General features: G+C 40.7%; 1 protein-coding gene across 1 annotated transcript in view; it reads right to left on the bottom strand.

The window, feature by feature from the left end:
• The window catches only part of TGFBR1 (transforming growth factor beta receptor 1), a 35,269-nt gene extending 19,697 nt beyond the window's left edge, over positions 1 to 15,572 (bottom strand). Inside the window, exons 1-4 of the mRNA XM_059850913.1 lie at positions 15,412 to 15,572; positions 8,181 to 8,432; positions 7,550 to 7,792; positions 1,357 to 1,587 (exon numbers count right to left, since the gene is read on the bottom strand). Of these exons, the coding sequence (XP_059706896.1) occupies positions 1,357 to 1,587; positions 7,550 to 7,792; positions 8,181 to 8,432; positions 15,412 to 15,499 (814 nt within the window). The 5' untranslated portion in view covers positions 15,500 to 15,572. The remainder of the gene's footprint in view (positions 1 to 1,356; positions 1,588 to 7,549; positions 7,793 to 8,180; positions 8,433 to 15,411) is intronic.
• Positions 15,573 to 18,200: the final 2,628 nt, after the last annotated feature.

Genomic DNA, 18,200 nt, shown 5'->3' with positions numbered 1-18,200 from the left:
AGACACTGGTATACTTACAGATCATTTTGTGAAAAGTTACAACTAAGGTATTGCGATATATCCTTTATGCTTTTAACTGAGAAACAGAAACTAAAGCTTCTGCAGAGATAGCTCTTCATTTATGGCTTTAATACAGCTGATCTAATTTTAAACTCAGGTTCCAGATACTCACTCCCCTAGGCCAATCAGAGAAAACTCAAGCTCTTGCAGGTGCTGGTAATACCAAATACAATTCTAGGCATGAAAATAAGACAGTTTCTCATGGTAAGCATAGTAAGCTGCAGGAAGAAGTTGCCTGCTATAGTGCTGATCTGCAAGCTCTTGGAGGATAAAAAGTAGCAGAAACATCTGTTAGGAGCAAGTTAACTTACACAACCCTTTCTGGAGAAGTGCTCTGCACAATTTTTTGGATTCTCTTCCTATTCTGCAGATATACATAAAAACTTGAAATTCATCTAATGGTAATTAAAAAGAACTTTACACATATATTTGACCCTTACTAAAACCATTTAGGAATTTCCCACAAAACAGAGCCTTTTAAAAATTCAGCATGTGTGTGAATTATTGACTTCTCCCTAATGTGACAGAATTTTCTGTTAATGCTTTCTTCACAAAGAAGTCAAATGCCATTTGTGGTGAAACATGCAAATTCAGATCAAAATAACTCAATAAAACAGCATCTTAATATCTTAGCTCCCCTTAATGAAAAACTTAAAACTCGGTTTTGTCAGATTCTTGGCTCTTTACTGGAATTGCAGGAAAATCCAAGAAACTTTTATCTGTCCAAAATCACAGCAAATCAAAGCTGAAAAAATGGTTCCTCTAACTGGATGATTAAAGGCTTATCAGGAGAGCTTCAGGAAGCAGGTATAGTTTTTTACTACTAGAAACAAATAATTAACTCCATTTTTGTAATAGATTTTCTAATTGGACTTCTAAAAGAATAACATCTCATAACTCAGCTTTAAGAATAAATCTTCTACCTCCTACTTTATATGAGGACAACAGGATGAGACATGATCTCTTTCAGTCCCACACATCTGTATTATTAAGCTATGAGGTAATGACAGGTACAAGTATTCAGCAGATGTGTGGGCTCACAGGATAAGGCATCTTCCTTTTTGATACCAAAGCATTTTAAACAAATTTAAACACAGCATATTCTTCTGAAAAAAAGACAAAATGTACTTTTTCCTTCATTAAACCTATGAAAAGTGTGCCAAACCCTGAACTTCTGCAGTAACAAAACTATTTTTTGCTACTGTTAAATGGATCCTCGCAACATTTTTTTCCTTCACGCACTGTCTATTCTGACCAGATGCAGAATCAGCAAAACGAAGTCATTGCGTCACCAACCTTTGTTGTCTGCAGCTATAAATCCAAGAATGTTTTCATGGCGTAGCATAACTGTCTGATAAATTTCTGCTTCTCGAAACCATGACCGTTCCTCTCTTGAAGAGAAGATCTTCACAGCGACTTCTTCTCCTCTCCACTTCCCCCGCCAGACTTCTCCAAAGCGACCCTTCCCAATGCTTTCTTGAAGTACTATAGTTCTTGCAATTGTTCTTTGCACAAGTAAAGGTAAACCTAAAAAGAAGATTTTACATTTGCCTTAAATATTACTCTACAGAATTAGTACTTATCCCACACACTGAATATGAGATCCTATTCCTATTAAGGTATTTCTCTTAGAATGAACATACTCTCTAAGATTTTAACTGCTTGTTGAGGACTGCTAGCAAGTACATTCTGCCTTCACCCTTAAAAGGCCAGCTAACAAGTACTCATGGAGATTATGCGACAAACTACTTCTATGGCTGTCAAAAGCACAACACAAACTTCCTTTCAGTTAGGAATGCTGTCACTTGCTGAGCCATAAAGTTTTATTTAAATGCAGAAAAGAAGCAATGATGAGGCAGTCAGGACCAGGTTTAAGGGGTTTTTTTGGTTGCTTGTTAGTGATGAAAGTGAGTTTTTTCTTTATTTTTGGAAAAAGGACCTGCCCATAACTCTCCTGGCAAAGCAATTTAAGAGCACTTTTGCTACTGGGTAATTTACTTGGCTTATCACTAGATAGTCCATTTCTAAGTTGGTTAAACCACATTTATCAGCAACACTGCTGAAAATCCACACTCATGCCCAAGTGTGCCAATAGCATCTTAGCAATCCTGAGTCACTGTAAAATAGGAAAACATCCTTGTAATGCAAGCTTCCTGCTTTACAGGCCATTCCTGTGCATCTCACTGTAATTATAATTGAGAAAAATGTTTACATTCCTCAAGGTTTTATAGCTTTGGAACATTTACATGCTTTCAACACAGAGCACCTCTTCAGTACACTTCAGTAATTTTATACAACAAGCAGCACTGGCATCCCTCAACCAGGCTGGGTTTTTGTTTATTTTAAATCTTTCCTGTTGTAACTGCAGGGCTTGTCACTGGATTCCACACGGATACCACACTGCAGGATGAAAACATCAGCCAGGTTATCTTCTTACGATAAGCTCTTTTGGTATAGGATTATTTCACTTTAACCAAACACTCTACAAAGTAATCTGTTCTTCTATAATCACTGTTCCAATATCTGACCGAACACCTGCATTTCCTTATGTTATAGAAAATAAATCCCAACTAATACTCAGATAATTAATTCTTGTCCACCTTTGGAAAATCTTTGCTAACAGCAACACTAGAAGAACATCTGATCTGGTTGGCAGCACTGCCACACTGGTGTCTCAGTCTGAGAAGAGCAAATTAAAACACTGCTATGCTCGGAACAGCTCCTCAAAAATTCTAGATCTACAGGAATTCTCTGCATGGTCTATGCTGACAACATACCTACATGAAGACAGGAAGGAAAAAAAAAACCGTACACCACACTAGCAATATAATCATTGTCAGGTATTGTAATAATGTCTACTGAGAAAGTTAAAACTTTTGCTGTAATAGTCCTCAGGTGAATTGTGCTGCATGTCCAAACTATAGAGGCTCTCCTGAGAAGCCTAACCTTTATTCCTTATGGACAGACTTTTGAAATGCAGAAGAGGCCAGATGAAAACAACCACAGGAGCAAAGTAAACCCTCAAAATGTAAATTTTTACTTGATTGGTCAGAGAAAGCATCTTCCTTAGAATCTATGCACTACTGCAAAATCTACAAGCATATGTCAAATACAAGCTGATTTTGTGTACCTGAAATGGGTGATAGGCCATACAGTTGCATCAGAAAACTCTTTGTATATTCCCACTTTCAGATGCACTGCTCTCAACTTGCTGCACCTTTTATAGGTATCTCTCCTCATTTAACATACATGTCCAAGGATATCAGCTAAACATATATTAACCCCTAAACCTTCTTGAGAAAATTAATTTCAATTTCAAATTACAAACTTCCATTTAGCACATTAACATGTCACTGTAGGACAAAAGCCCTACCGTGATCTATTCACTTACTCCTATATTTACTTTTACAATATTTACAAGATTCAACTTGCTTCTGTTTGTCTGAAGCTAATCTTTTCCTTACTACTGCCTCTTCTAGAAGATTGGAATCCATATTTATCTTGCATTCACAGCAATTCATTACAGACTTTCTGTTGCAACTGAGCAATTTCCTCATTTTGCTATAGAAGATACACAGCCCTGTATCACCAGGAACTTGAGCAACTGCTGTACTGTAAACCAAACTGCCTGAAAAGCATCTCACAGGAGACAGCTATAGCCTCAGCCTTTCACATACACATTGGGCACAACGGTACTCCAAGCTCTCGGACACATCTTTTAACTGTGCATGAAGAAAGGTGATAGCCACTGTGCCAATCAGGAGAACAAGAAAATTTGAGCCCATATTAAATTCAACAGCAGCTCAGTGTCGGACACCTTGTATTTAGGTCATCTGACTTATTCCTGAAACCATCATCAGAATTTTCTTATATCAAAGTGTCCTCAATCCTTCTGGAAGTCTAACAAAAAAATAAAGTTCATTTTCTTTTTCATATATTAAGTGTACTCTGATTAGTATAGTGACTTTCTAATGTAAAAGGAGTTTGTAACTAAATTGGATAATTCAGGAAGTAAGTTCTAGAACACTACAGGTAGCCAAAAAAGTAGCTGCTAGAATTTTGTTCTTGTTCATAAGTCTCTACACAGAAGACTTCCTCTGATGAGTACTAAAAAAAAACCAAACCCATTCCATGAACTGTGAAAAATCTTATTCCCTTCAAGCTTGTATGAATTTCAAAATAGTTTTTAAGGAGCTTTATATTCACTTAAACTGACTCAACTTTGCATTGATTTCTGTGACCCTTCAGATTTCTAAATAGCTTAAGTTCCTGCTGGAAGTCGCCTACCAATACTATCCAAAGCTCCTCCTCGTTGTAGGCAATTCTTCCTACTCTCTTGTAGCTAAGTGACTTCGTCATCTGTGAGTTAAGACAGTAACAGATGGGCGTCCCCATCTGTCTATACAATTTGTAGTTGATATTTAGAGATCTGCATCATGATCTGAAAATCATTCTCAGCTCCAAAAGGCTTTGAAATCCTTCTCTTAGAAGCTGTAGCTTTGCCAGAAGGATCTATTTTAGATGTTTCATTAATTCCTTTCATGGAGTATCTCTTTATTTCAGGTCTTGTTTGTCATGGAACAACATGGCAACAGTAACGTTAAGTCAAGACCGAATAATTAATAGTAGCTTACTATTCATCATTGCAGCAAATGAATCCTACTCCCTTTTGGTCTGAATAGGAAGCTCATTTTTAGAGTTCTGATTATTTCTCTGTTTTATACACTTTTGATCAGAGAATACTGAATTAACAAAATCGGTAGAATTCTTTTTATTTTACTATGAGCTCTTCTGGTCTCTCAGCATGAATTTAAGAGCAGAACATGGCTTTTGTGTCACCAAATGAAACACTTCCTTAGCTGTGCCTCTTGGGTCTGGATTATTGCGCCTGTTTTGTAAATTTCCATTGTGTTTTGGCAGCCTCTTGTCCCAACACCATCCCTTTCAGACAGTTCAGTTTCTGACAGGGTTAAGCAATGGTTTAACAGAGCTGTTTTTAGCAGCTCTGACTTTTCTCCCTTTGGAGACCCTTTTCTCTACCCCCAGTTTATTCCATAAAGGTACAGCCTTCTCAACTTTAAATGTGCTGTACCCAAAGTCTTGACTAAAATACACATTTAAATGAGATTCAAATGCTGCAGGCATACTTCAGGACACGCAAAAGTTATCAATTCAAGTACTAGGGCACTGTGAATTTGTATAGTCATTGACTGACTAATTTTGAGACAAAGTGATACCCGTCATTGCAAATACACACAATGCCAACAGTACAGAAAGTAAATACCTGAGGCATCTCCTATTTCACTGTCATAATCAAAGCAAAGTAGACAACACTAAACAAGGCTAATACTGGTCTTACAAACAGCTCAACATGGAACTCACTGCAGCTGAAGTTAAAAGATTCCTTTTAAGGAAACATTCAGCCTTGTTTTACAGCCTTTCAAGCATAAAAGCAAATTAGTGAAGAGGCACCCTCAGGGATAAGTCAAATTTAACCACCTTTGCTGGTTTTGCTCCTTGGATGCATTCGCTAGTAGCCAGTGCTCAAATACCATAGTAGGTCAGGTGCTCTGGGAGTCTAGACCAGCCTGAGTGCCCTGAATTCAGCTGTGAAAGCTTAGTAATTCCCTAGCACACCCCTTTTACTTAAAGAGTAATTTGCAAATAGGTAAGGGAAGGGTCAGTAGTTTCTAGCCATGTGCTCCAGAGGAATAATCATAAGTTTCTTCTAACTTGGATTCTCTGCTTTTCAAGAGTTTATTCTGAAGAAGTACTTCCAGAGTTCTCAAAACAAAAAGACAGGTTCAGAATCACCACAGATTAGAAGGCCAGAAGAAAAAACAGAGGATTATTCCTGATAATGAATGAAAAGACCAATTACCAACTAAGTTTGAATTTTAATTAGAAATTGTTTTCAGCCTTCCTTAAGAAAAGTCTAGATCTGCAGACATTAAGTAGAGAGTATTATACTTCCAATAGCGTAACAATTATATATATCAAATCTTTCTGGATTTCACAATAAGTAAATCTCTGACTCCTCTATATTATCTATATCTGACTACTGCATATTCCTCCTAGAACAAACATAACTGGAGATTAAGTCCAGCATTTGCATTTATCAAGCCAAATATATTGGAAGTTCTATTAATCACTTTTATTATCTGACTTAGCTACTCCTGTTAGTAATTGAGAAAATTGATATGAATACAAATTACTAAAACTCCATTTCTAATCAGAGAACAACTTACCCTTACCAGGATCAAATCTTATTGAACACACAAAAGCTTTCTCAGCTGACACATAACCTACACATCTAGTGCAAACTCACCTTCTTTAGAAAAGATATGACTAAAATGAATTTTTGATCTAGATTTTAAATATGTTCAGCAAGTTACATTAATTTTATTTGACAAAGCAATGGACTCTTAACAGTTTTACCAGTTACTGTCCTTGGAAAAGAAAAACAACCTAGATGCTTGGGTTTTGTTGTTTAAATTTTTTCCAGTTCTGGGAAAAAAAAAAAAACCAGCAGTTGAGAATCAAACACTAGTCTTTCTTTGTAGAAAGTGTTCTGAAAGGGCATGGATGTTTCAACACATATGTCTGCAAGTAGTAGGAAATATTTTCAGTATTAAATTATTTAAATTCTATATAGTAGAAGGTTGGTAAAGGGTTGCAGTACACAATTTGATGTCTCTCTCTCTAACACGGACCAAAGATCAACTAATTTATGATAATTTACCTGGCACATCATCCCCTAACAACACCAATTAAACTACATTTCTGTGACACAGACCACCATAATCCTATAAGCAGTTAATGGTCAGAGTTAAAATAGCTGAAACTCTATGCAGTTAACAGACTAATGCCTCATCTTCCCAGAGCAACACCTCTTCAAGTCAGAATTAAAACAAAAAAAAAAACCACAAAATCAAGGGACAGACATTCATCAGACATGGTCTGCATACTGCATCCATTCTATATACAGAAATGCTATTTGCAATTGAAAAAATATCTTCGGTAAGGAGAGAACCGGCTAAAATATTAACTCAGAATTTTCTTCATACACCAATAGGTACATTTTTTTTTTCCAATTTAAAGCTAAAAAATACCCTTTACAAAATTATCTAAAAACCAAAGAAGATGGTTGTTTAGATAGGCTGTACAGAACAAAAAAGGTAAATGACAGCCTTACAGAACACAAAACATTTGCGATAGATGACTGCGCTATTCCCTGAATTATATAGTTTATATAAATCAGGCTACTTTGAGAATAAGGAAGGGCAGCAACAATTCAGTGATTCTTTTTCTTCACTTATTTCCATACATTGAATCTTCACTGATGTTGACTGAATGTACATGGAAGTTGCTTTTCTAGTATTTTCTCCAGTTAATTGGAAGTTTAAGTAGATTTGACAATATTAAAACATATAGGTGTCTTACAAGGCTCTTAAGCACAAAGTAATTACTACTAGAAGTGTCACATTACCTGACCCAGAACCTGAAGTTGTCATATCATAAATTAAATCCTTTAAAGTGGTTCCTTCTGATATAAAGGGACGATCCAATGAAGGGTCTTCCTCGCTTGGCACACGATGATGAATTACAGTACGATTATGACAAAGGTATAGAATCAACATCAGTGAAATGCAGACAAAACAGACGGGTCCAGCAATGACAGCAGCCAGTTCCACAGGTCCTAGGTTAGAAGCTGGTTTTTCTGGAGTAGGCCCTGAAAGTTAAAATAAAAGAAAATTATAAAACTCATTAATTTCCTTTCATTCTACTAAACTTATAGTATCCCACAGCAATACTCAAATTTTTTTAATGCATGTGTTAAAGCTTTTGCACAATAGCTTTTTTCAGAATCAAAGTACTAAAAAGGACAAAAGCAATGTGCTTATTTACACTTTTCATTTAAGTCTTCAAAACTGTCCCTAACATCCCTACCCAGAAGATAACAACTTTTGTTCAAATATAATGAAATTGTTTTTACAGAATCTAAGGTGTACTTTAGGCCCTCAAATTTACCTATACTCCTACTCTTACAAAATTTTGTTTGAAAAAATGAAAAAAAAAAATTCAAACAAACAAAAGAGCAAAAATCCCAACCCCCTTACCTGGTGTAGGAATTGGAAGTTCTACTTTATTGCAGAGAGGTGTGTTACAGCAATGAGACACAGTATGGACTCCATCTCTGGTGGAGGGGGAACAAACAAATGGCCTGTCTCGGGGAATCAGATCAATTTCTGCTATACACATACTGTTGCGCATTATTTTGTCTGCAGTTCGTGTTACTGAGGCAAAACATACTCCATCTGTCATACAAGTAAAGTTGTCTTTTGTACATAGCTGGCAGTAACACTCCAATTCTGCATTGAGAAAAAAGCATTAATGTTAGTATTGGTACATGTTCCGAGCTGAGAAGCAATTTGAATGACTAAAGAAATACAAATTCAGAATGCTAGGAGGCTGTTTTGGTTACATAAATGCAGAACAGCAACACTAAAAAAAACCCAACACTACAAGGCCTTTTAGTGGGACAATAAAATTGGGAGATGAGCAGAAGAAAGTAAAATTTAGATCTGAAGTCACCTCTCTACACAGTAATGTACTAAAAGACAAAGGCTAAAATCCTAGCTGTTCCTCCAGGTAAAGAAGCACCACTACAGTTCCTCCTACAAAAGTTCTACACTCTTAAAACAACACTGCATGCAGGTCTGCTATTTTCAAACCAAATACAAATAATGCCTTTTTTTGACAATAACCTCAGGTACAGCTTGAGTAAGTGACAAATTGGATGCTGCTGGTTACCCAAGATTAGTATGTTATGCATTACTTGATGGCTTCCATTTTGTGCCATAAGGGCAAATATCTGCTTAATTCTCATTAAAAACCAAACCCTGCATGATACTTTCACAGAAGCAGAATGTGGTTTAGACTTGTTATTTATGAAGCCACAGGAAAACACTCTACATTACTCAAGGTGATGATTTACTAAAGCTATCAATTGCACTAGTAAAGGAGAGGGCATGGGAAGGAAGCAGGAATGACAGGCTAATCACCCAATGATCAGGTTTCATTCTTGACATTGCAGAAGTTCTTGGAGAAGGAAGACTACTACTTCTAATTTCTTTCTGCACTCCTTCCTTTATTTACAGCACCAAAGCCATGCAGAAAATAGTGCAGGAGCAACAATAAAGCATCAATACATCTTGCATCCACCTGCTCAACTGTGAAGAGCAAAAGCTGGCCTAGAACTTGTGTACATGCACAAAGAAACATTAAAATACAGAACTTAGACAAATTTAAAATCTTCAACATTTATGATCGAAAAACAGAAAGTGTCCTGAGCCATAAAAATAGTCTCTTTCAAGGCTACATACAAAAACTCACACCAAAAGAATGAGGAATAACAGGTGGCAATCAAAAGGTCCCCCAAATCTGAAATCTAGTGTTTCACCTAAATTCAAGTTTAATATAACCACATGGATTGCCTTAGATTTTACAGCCCTCTCTGTGACTGGTTATCATGGATTTAAATAAATGGCAATCTGATCTCAAACACATATGTATGCAATCTCTAAGTTTGAATCCTGAAAAACAGTCTCTTAAAACACCCCCTTCCCCCAAGATTTTGAATCAAACCACATCACTGACAATCATTTTCTACTGTTACTGAAGAGATTTGACCAAATTCTCAAGACCCACTATAGAAAGATAACCCTGTTTCAGAGAGATTCACCAGCACAGAGACCAGCCAGAAAAAGGGAGGAAGAAAACCCTACAAATGGGATTAGATTTTTTTTTTCTTACTATGAAGATTATTGAAAAAAAATAATTAGAAGGTAGATGAAATGAGAACTGGCATTCAGGAAGGTAAAGCTTAACAGCATCACCTTTTGCACATCTTTCCCTGCCTCATCAGGGAAGTACGGAAAGTCTTATTATTCAGAGTTTAACTACGAGAAAATTTAACATTTATTTACATGTTGCTGGCCTTTTGAACAAATATTTGTTCAGGCATAAATTACCAATCTATTCAAACCACTAAAAATTTCCTAAAATATTTACACACACTATTTCTTTCAACTTTTAAAGTGAGCACACCTTTATCTCACTTGCTTAATCCGTGACTTTTTTCTACTTGAACAGTAATTTTTGCTCGTCACAACAGCACATGCATCTGAATGCCTACAGCAAGAGACAGATATTCAGTGAGATATATTTACATCGAGTCACTGTGCAGAGGCCAAGTTAATTGAAGTGAAAAATTACATTTGGATTGCCCTTGTTACACTTATTCATCTTCCTCTTTTGTGAAGCTGTAGAGACACACTGTTCACAACCGTGACTAAATGAAGCATTTTGCGCCCTATCTTCCTCATTCACTTTGTTCCCATCTCTCTTTTGCTACAGAATTCCCACTTAGTGCAATTTGATAAAATTTACACTTTTTTTCTGGTTTGATGCCACTATCTTCTCGTCTCCTGACAAGACACAATTCACTGTCACACACATCAAAATGATTTTCTCAGCATAAATAAATCACTACTCCCTTCTGAAGCTACTCTCCCCCTTCCATAAGAGGGGAAAACAATGCCTAATCAGCTGCATAGCAAAGCTTCTAGGAATACAGGTTTTTGCTGCTCTCTAGTGGACACACCATAAAAAAAAAACCAATAAAACAACTAGTTAAAAATGCTTCAGCCTCCTTCCTACTCTGGCCACTTAACAGTTCTTCATGCCTTCCAACTGGAGCAAGTAACAGTAGAATTCCCGCATTTTAGTAAAAGGAAGACTAATTCAGCATCTTCAGCAACAATCCATACCAGGAGGCAAAAATAAGGAATTGGAATATCCTTGTCCATGTCTCATTCTCCAGTTATCTGTGTGCAAAGAGCATAAACTACAACTACACAAACACATCATAGATGAGATTTAACATCAGCATGAGGTGTCAATAACCAACTATAGTTAAATCACTTAATTCCTATGAGGAAGTGCTTTCACTTATAACTGATATAAAAGAAAAAAAATATCCTATACTACTGTCCTTTCATAGATAGAATTTTTTGCTTTTTGTCCAAGCAGTCTCTGTTATTCTCAAAGAAATGATACAGTAATTTTTAAAACTCTGACTGAAACCAGTCAGATCTCCAGGCACACTTTAAAGAATACAGACATTTCTAGTATGGAATGATAACAGAAAGGGATGAGAAACTGACAACTCTGATATAAGCTATCTTCCAGAGTCAGAAATCTCTCAGGTAAAACACATTTCAATGCATTTGGTAAACACCAAATTCTTTCTACTACCACAAAAAGCACTTTCAAAACTACTGAAGAAGAGTAAAAAAGTTTTCCAACAAGTCTGTCCTTGGCAGACAACTAATTTTTTTTTAATCATTATAGCAGTTTTTGGATGGAACTACTAGCATGAAACTCCACTACCAACTAGTGAAAGTTCATGTTTGTTTAAATGATACGAGGTTGGGGAAATGACAGTACAAACAGCTAAACAAATGCACTGGAAGTCATATAGACAATCAGGGACATACCCAAGAGCAGAAATTGGGTCAACATAGCAATGTAGTGCCTTGTGCATTGCATTTTGTCACTGCACCATTACTACTCCACATAGTAATTTCTGCTTTTTGAGACTGACTACCCTAAAAGAAACAGTGAGACAATGCTGTTGTGAAAGTGGGGGTGTGTGCATTATGACATTATCATGTCATACAAGTTATCAACAGCATACTTCTCATATCTCATACCACAAGATTAACATCCTGTGTTGAATACCATTACTTATGTAGTTGCTCAGACTCTGAGTTTGACAGTTTTGCCTTTCCTTTACCAAGTCTCTCTTTTATGAATGTTGCAGTCTGGAAAACCCCCAATGAGAGTAAAGCAAGCTGGCTGCATAAATGAAACCCTGAAATTATTCAGCTTGACAAGACTTAAAATCAGCTGGCTCCCAGGAGCTCAGATATTAATACTATATACAAAATGGGAACAGAGAATTAAGTACACTCTAACCACTTAAGTTTTACAAATCTGTATCAAAACCAGACTGTTATATGTTGAGACAGTTTTTTCTTTGTATCTGCTGTCTTTCTGAAGAAAGAAAATTGCAGAAAGACTTTTTAGTTACATAAAACACTATGAATCACTATATAACACTTGTTTACATCCTGAATCACTACTTCAACCCGACAGTTTAGCACAGAACAGCACCTTCAGCCAAAGAATTTTTAGTTGGAAATTTTAAGTTGAGACATAGTCTTCCAAAGGATGCTAACAAGGAGCAGTACAGAAGTTAAAACATATGAGGCGCTCTAAAAAACCTCAAACTCACATCTAATTGCAAACAATTAACAATTTTACATCGTTAATACTTTAATAATATAGATCTTTGCTTTACAAATTTAAAAAAGACAAATAGTTGCAGCACCCAAAAGCAACATTATGCTGAAAAAGACACTTCTCTTGTGATATTATAAATGTTCTTACAAGGAAAATACAAATTTTAAAGCAAAAATTTCACCAGAAAGTAGAACTTCATCAGAGAAGACCAATCACAATTCTTGGTTCCACAAGATGCAGAAGTTCAAGGGATAAAGGAGCAAGGCTGTGATGTGCAAGAAACAAAGACAGATTTTTAAGGATATGAGCAAGAGGGCTGTGATGCTCACTGGTAGTTCTTTCCCTGTCCAATAAAGCTTGCCAAAGGAAAAAAGCATAATACATAACAGTGCAAATATAAGTCTGTAATTCAGCCAATCCCATCAACAATACACCTGACTCATCTGTGAGGTCAAGATAATAAAATAAAATATCTTATGTCTTAAGACAGCCTATGTCTTAAAATATCTGGGATATAGGTACAATTTTTAAAACCACAATAGTTCATGACCTTCACTAACACATTTTTCTCACAAAGGCACTAATTAAGTTTCACTGTTGTAAAGTAACAGCACTGGGTATCAAGTTTTCAGGAAAACTTTCACATAGATTTCATCCATGTTTGTTAAGCAAAACTTCCTTCCTACAAACAGCAGGTCTTGTCAAACAAAGTGCTGCACTCAAGAAAACAGACAAGCTACTATTTAGTACCCACAACCTGCAAGTAACAATAAAGACTTGTGTAAAACCCCAACTTCAAAAAAGTGATATTACATTCCCTGCAATGTAGGTGCCAAATGGCACTTTAGTTTTCTTGCCCTCTCTTCAAAACACTACCCAGAGATAGGTTCATGCCTCTTAGAGCATGAAACAGTAACAATTTATTTCTTCTTTGGTAGAAGAATATGCTTTAAAAAAACCAAACTGAAGAAACCTAAAATTAAAGGCCCAGATAATAATTTTAAAAGCATTATGAAAACAGAAAGATCTTTACTTGTACTTTTAAATTTATTCCACCATATCAATCAGATTGCTATCTTTATTTACAGTAAGAAGCAATTGTCTGAATACAAGAGTTTCCAAGCGGTGACTTCCCAGAACTTCAGAAGACTAAAGACTATGGCCTACACAGTGAAAACCAGAAAGCTTATTTTCAGACTCTGTCTTAAAAATTAAGGCTGCTCTACCGTTCAGCTAGCTGCTGGGATTCATTACATGCCTGACCTCCGTATAAACCATATCTCAAGACGACTCATCCACACAGTAACATCAGCACATTGCACAACAGCCCCAGCAGAAGCAATCAGAAAATGCCCAACTTCTGTCAACCCACAATAAGAAGTACCAGTAGCCAAACCTTGAATTACTTTATCAACTTAGACCACAGTGTTCAGGCAAATTAACTGCCTTACCCATACCAGGGCCTGTGGATGAGCTATGGATCAGGAACCCCGGATTTCTCCCAATTCCATTGAACACAGAGGATTTCTCTTTTTTTAAACAAAAGGTAGTACGCCACCACTTCCACCCATAAGGTTTTGTATTAAAGTCTGTTGCCTTGTTTTCACACAAAGCTTTTAGACCTCAATTTCATGCCTCAGATTAAGGGAAAACTGTTGATTGATGGGAGGCATTAAAAGGGAAAAAGTTCAAAGCTCAAATCGAGCTAAAATTTCCTTCAACATCTAAATTGAACGTGGTACATAAGAAAGCTTTAAATTATTAAAGCCTGTCGCACCTTTTCAAGAATACAAGAACAACCCATGGGTAACTTCAGCTTATTTCACTGTTTCCACATCAGAGATCTTGCATCGCCTTCAATAAGAATATGGGTGATTAACACTACATGTTAGTATAGCAAGTGATGCTTTAAGTAACTTTTTTTTTTCAGCATGAGTACCATTTAAGATTGAATTATGTACAGCATGGTATAGATCCAGATTGAGGGATGTCTCAAAGATGTAACTGAGAAAGTTGTGGTGCTTCTCCACTTCCTCTTTAAAACCCAAAGCAATATACAATCCATTAGGCCGTATGTCCCAAACTGGTAACCGCAGAACAACCTGCACATTTAAAAAAACCAAAACAAAAAAAGAAAACTACCCAAATATTTCATTTATGAATGCTGTTAAGCACTCCAATGCAACAGCACGGCTCTGATATCAAATCTCTCTCACAAAAAACCCCACAGGTACAGGAGACTGGAGGAACACAACCGGTTCACTGTACAATATTCACCCAAAGCTTTAATTTCCACACGGCTCGATCCTCGCAGAGAACACAGGCGAGGGCGTGCTGGACCAAAAGTTCACCTGTACCCCCACCACTGCGACAGCAGCACACGGACTGCGGCGTGCAGCACAGCGGGGGCAGCCCCTTGTCACCTCCGCGACGTGGGACATTCAACACGTCTCTGCCCCGACCGCTCCTCCCGGGCACTGCTGCGAGCGCCCTGCGGCGGCCCGGGGGCTGCCGCTCCTCGCCCGGGAGCCGGGGGGCTCTCAGGGGCTGGCGGACAGATAGACGGGGAAGCTCCGCCAGCTCCAGGTACCTAAGTCGCCTTCGCGGGCCAAGGCCACACGCACCCACCCGGGCAGACGCGGGGACAGAAAGTTACCCAGGGCAGACACCGCCCGAAGCGCTGCTCAGCGGGGGCGAGGAAGTAGCGGCGGGGGCCGAGGGGAGCCCTCCCCGCCGCCGCTCCCGCGGAGCCGCCGCCGCTCTCGGCCAACAAAGGGCCGAGCGGTCCCCGCCGGGCTCGGACACCGGGGGTGGGGGGGAGGTGACTCCGCCCCAGCCGGCCCCTCCGCCATGTTGTTGAAAGGAACCGGCGGGGACCCGCCGCCCCCCGCCGCTCTCCTCACGCACCGCCACACTCAACCCCGGGCGCCACCGCCGAGCCCGCTGCCTCCCTCCGCTCCCGCGCCCCCCCCGCGCACTCACCGCCCGCCGCGGGGCAGAGCAGCGCGGCCACGGCCAGGCACAGCACGGCCCAGGGACGCCGCCGCGGCCGCCGAGCGGCCGCCGCCATGTCCCGGTCTCGACTCCCCGGAGCCGGGATCCGCCTCGCGACGCGCGCCCGCTCCGCCCGCCCAGGGACCGGCGCGCCGCTCGCGCTGCGTGCGCCCTCCCGGCCCGCTCCGGCCGCGAATGCCGCCGACGCGGCGGCGGCGGCGCCGCCTGATTGGTCGCCGCGCCCCGGCCCCGCCCCCCGGCGGCCGCGGGCAGCCCCGACAACAACAGGCGGCGGGAGTGGGGCGCGACCCGCGCGGCCGTGGGGCGGGGCGGCGGCGCCCCCTCCTGGCAGGGCAGGGCCGGGCAGCGCAGGGCGGGGCCGGGCCGGGCCGGGCCGGGCCGGGCCGGCCCGGGGGTGTCCCGGCAGGAGAGCGGCCGCTCCGCCCCCTCGGCGCGGATCCCGAAGGGACTCGGGTGTTGGGCTTGGAGTTGCCCTGTTTTTGGGCATTCCGAGAGCGCTCGGGCGAGCGGCTGAGGCGCTGCCAGCAGCGGGGAGGGACCCGCTGGCAGCACTGCCTTGCGGAGCCCCGGGGACACCGGCCCCGCTGCAGGGCAGGTGCGGGAGCCTGTGGGCAGCCCTCCAGTTGCCTCCGGAGCGGAGGAGAGGAGCGGTAGTGGAGGAATTGCTCCTCTTGGGAGGCGCTGCGGGAGGGCAGGCGGAGCGTGCGGAGCCCCGGGCCGGTCTCTGCGGGGTCGCAGCACAGGGGCAGCGGCAGCTCCTTCCCCGCCCTCCCGCTCCTTCCCCGCGCTCCCGGCAGCTCCCGGCGGCACGGGACAGCCCGGCGCTCCCGCGGCCAGTCCTGCGGCCGCTCCGCCGTCCCGGAGCGGGGGGTTTCCCCTCCGCAGCAGCGATAGCCACCGCGCTGAGCCCACAGGCTTTGTCCCCGTGTGAGGGAAGAGCGGTGCCAGGCGCCAGGTGTAGCTGCCAGCTTATTGCAGTCTGCAGGTAACTTCAGGAGTTAACTGGGAATTGGAAGCAAACTCGCGCAGTCCAAATACCCGTCTGAGGTACGCCTTGAATCTTTAAACCTGGGGCAACTAGGATGTACCTCGTGAAGAAAAGGACAGTGATTGAGGTTGTTCTATCCAAAGCTTTATTAGCTTTGCACGGGCGGCAGAGCAGGAGGAGTGGCTCTCCTCTTCCCTCTTGGGATCAGGTAACCACTCTCCCAGCAGTTACCTTTTGCTTTGGGAATCCACCGGCCGCGCCAGCTCCAATATCTGACTGTGGTGTCCAGATCCTGAATCAGTTCAGAGTTTCTCAGCATATGCTTTTATACTCCCTTTGTTGCTTGTTTTGCATGAAGTGTGACCCTCCCGTCATAGGCCAAGTCACGAAGATCAGAGGTGTTTTTCCATATTACTTGCAATGCTCTTTGCACTGTCTCTGCCAGATGGTGCCTTCCCAGCTCACAGCACTCTCCCCACTCTCCAGAATCACATTCACTACCATGGCACTCTGATCTCCTGCCCCCCTTTTACTAGCAGTTGTTCAGTCAACACTGCTTTTATAAGAAGTCTTGTTTCTCCTACAGTACACTTCACCTGGATAAGAATCTTGATAGTATCATAGTACAAAGTGAGGTAAATATTTATTAATTCATTCTCTTCCCCTTTCTCTCTGATCAGTGTCATACATAAACACATCCTAGTTATATTTTCTCTCACAAAATAACATTTTAATGACATGTACTTCATGACAGATGTTGAACCAAATGTCTGGATTTGATATAGCTTCATGCTGTAATGAACTACTGAAGCTGACAACACCAGGCAAACATGTTCTCAGTTATCCATATGCAGAAATACTTAGAGGGCTAGTCCTCAAATAAATATATTAGCATCAGAAAGAAACACTGAAGCACTCAGTTACATTGCTCAAATCCCGAGACACCTTTTAAATTCATATACAGCATTGAAACTATAAATTAAGGAAGCTATATGCTCAGGGGAAAAAAATCCACTATTCATTTCCCCATTGCAGATCTCCTGGGTTTAAGGATAGGTCACAGACTATATCTCTGAAGGAAGACAGGGAGCAGTAAGCAGAGCATGGTGAAGGATTTTTTTTTCACAGCTCCAAGTTCAATTCTATGGGAAACATTTTGAATTAACGTCCTGATTGACATTTGGCTGACAGACACAGAAAAATTAAAACAAATCAATAACTTCCAGGTAGCAACTCACCAACTAAGATGGATTCAGGTCACCTCCAATAGTGCCACTACAAAGGAAGTATTTTTTGCCAGGCCCCACTCTTCTTTTATATCACTCATGAGGTAAAGACAACTACAGAAGAAATATCTAAAAATATGTCATCCCCTGTCCTGATCCCTGGGTACCTCTCACTGATCTTATGTAAGTTAGATTTAAAAGCCAAAGTAAAAGTGGGCCAGAAGCAAAGCTACCGAAATGGGTTCTGCATGTCCAGAATCTCCCCTTTTCTTGCTATGCTTCCATGTCTCCAGATTCTTAGGACTGCTAAGTCCTAAGACTTCTCTGGTCTTGATTAAGGTGGTGTCTAAGAACTTCTGATTATGATACACACTCTTGGTATTCAATGGGCTCTGGTAGACATCTGGGTCTTGTTCTTGTTGGCACCTTCCCCTATTAGCTCCCCTTTATTACTGTAAGATTCATCCTGGTATTTTTCCATTGTCTTTCTTCCACTGTTACTTCTGCTGTCAGTTCCCCTTTTCCAACATTTAGGCCTCCCC

This window comes from Haemorhous mexicanus, chromosome 1 (genome assembly GCF_027477595.1).
Source record: "Haemorhous mexicanus isolate bHaeMex1 chromosome 1, bHaeMex1.pri, whole genome shotgun sequence".
NCBI classification, from domain to species: domain Eukaryota; kingdom Metazoa; phylum Chordata; class Aves; order Passeriformes; family Fringillidae; genus Haemorhous; species Haemorhous mexicanus.
The sequence above is the reverse complement of the archived record's forward strand: the minus strand, read 5'-3'. Positions and strand labels throughout refer to the sequence as shown.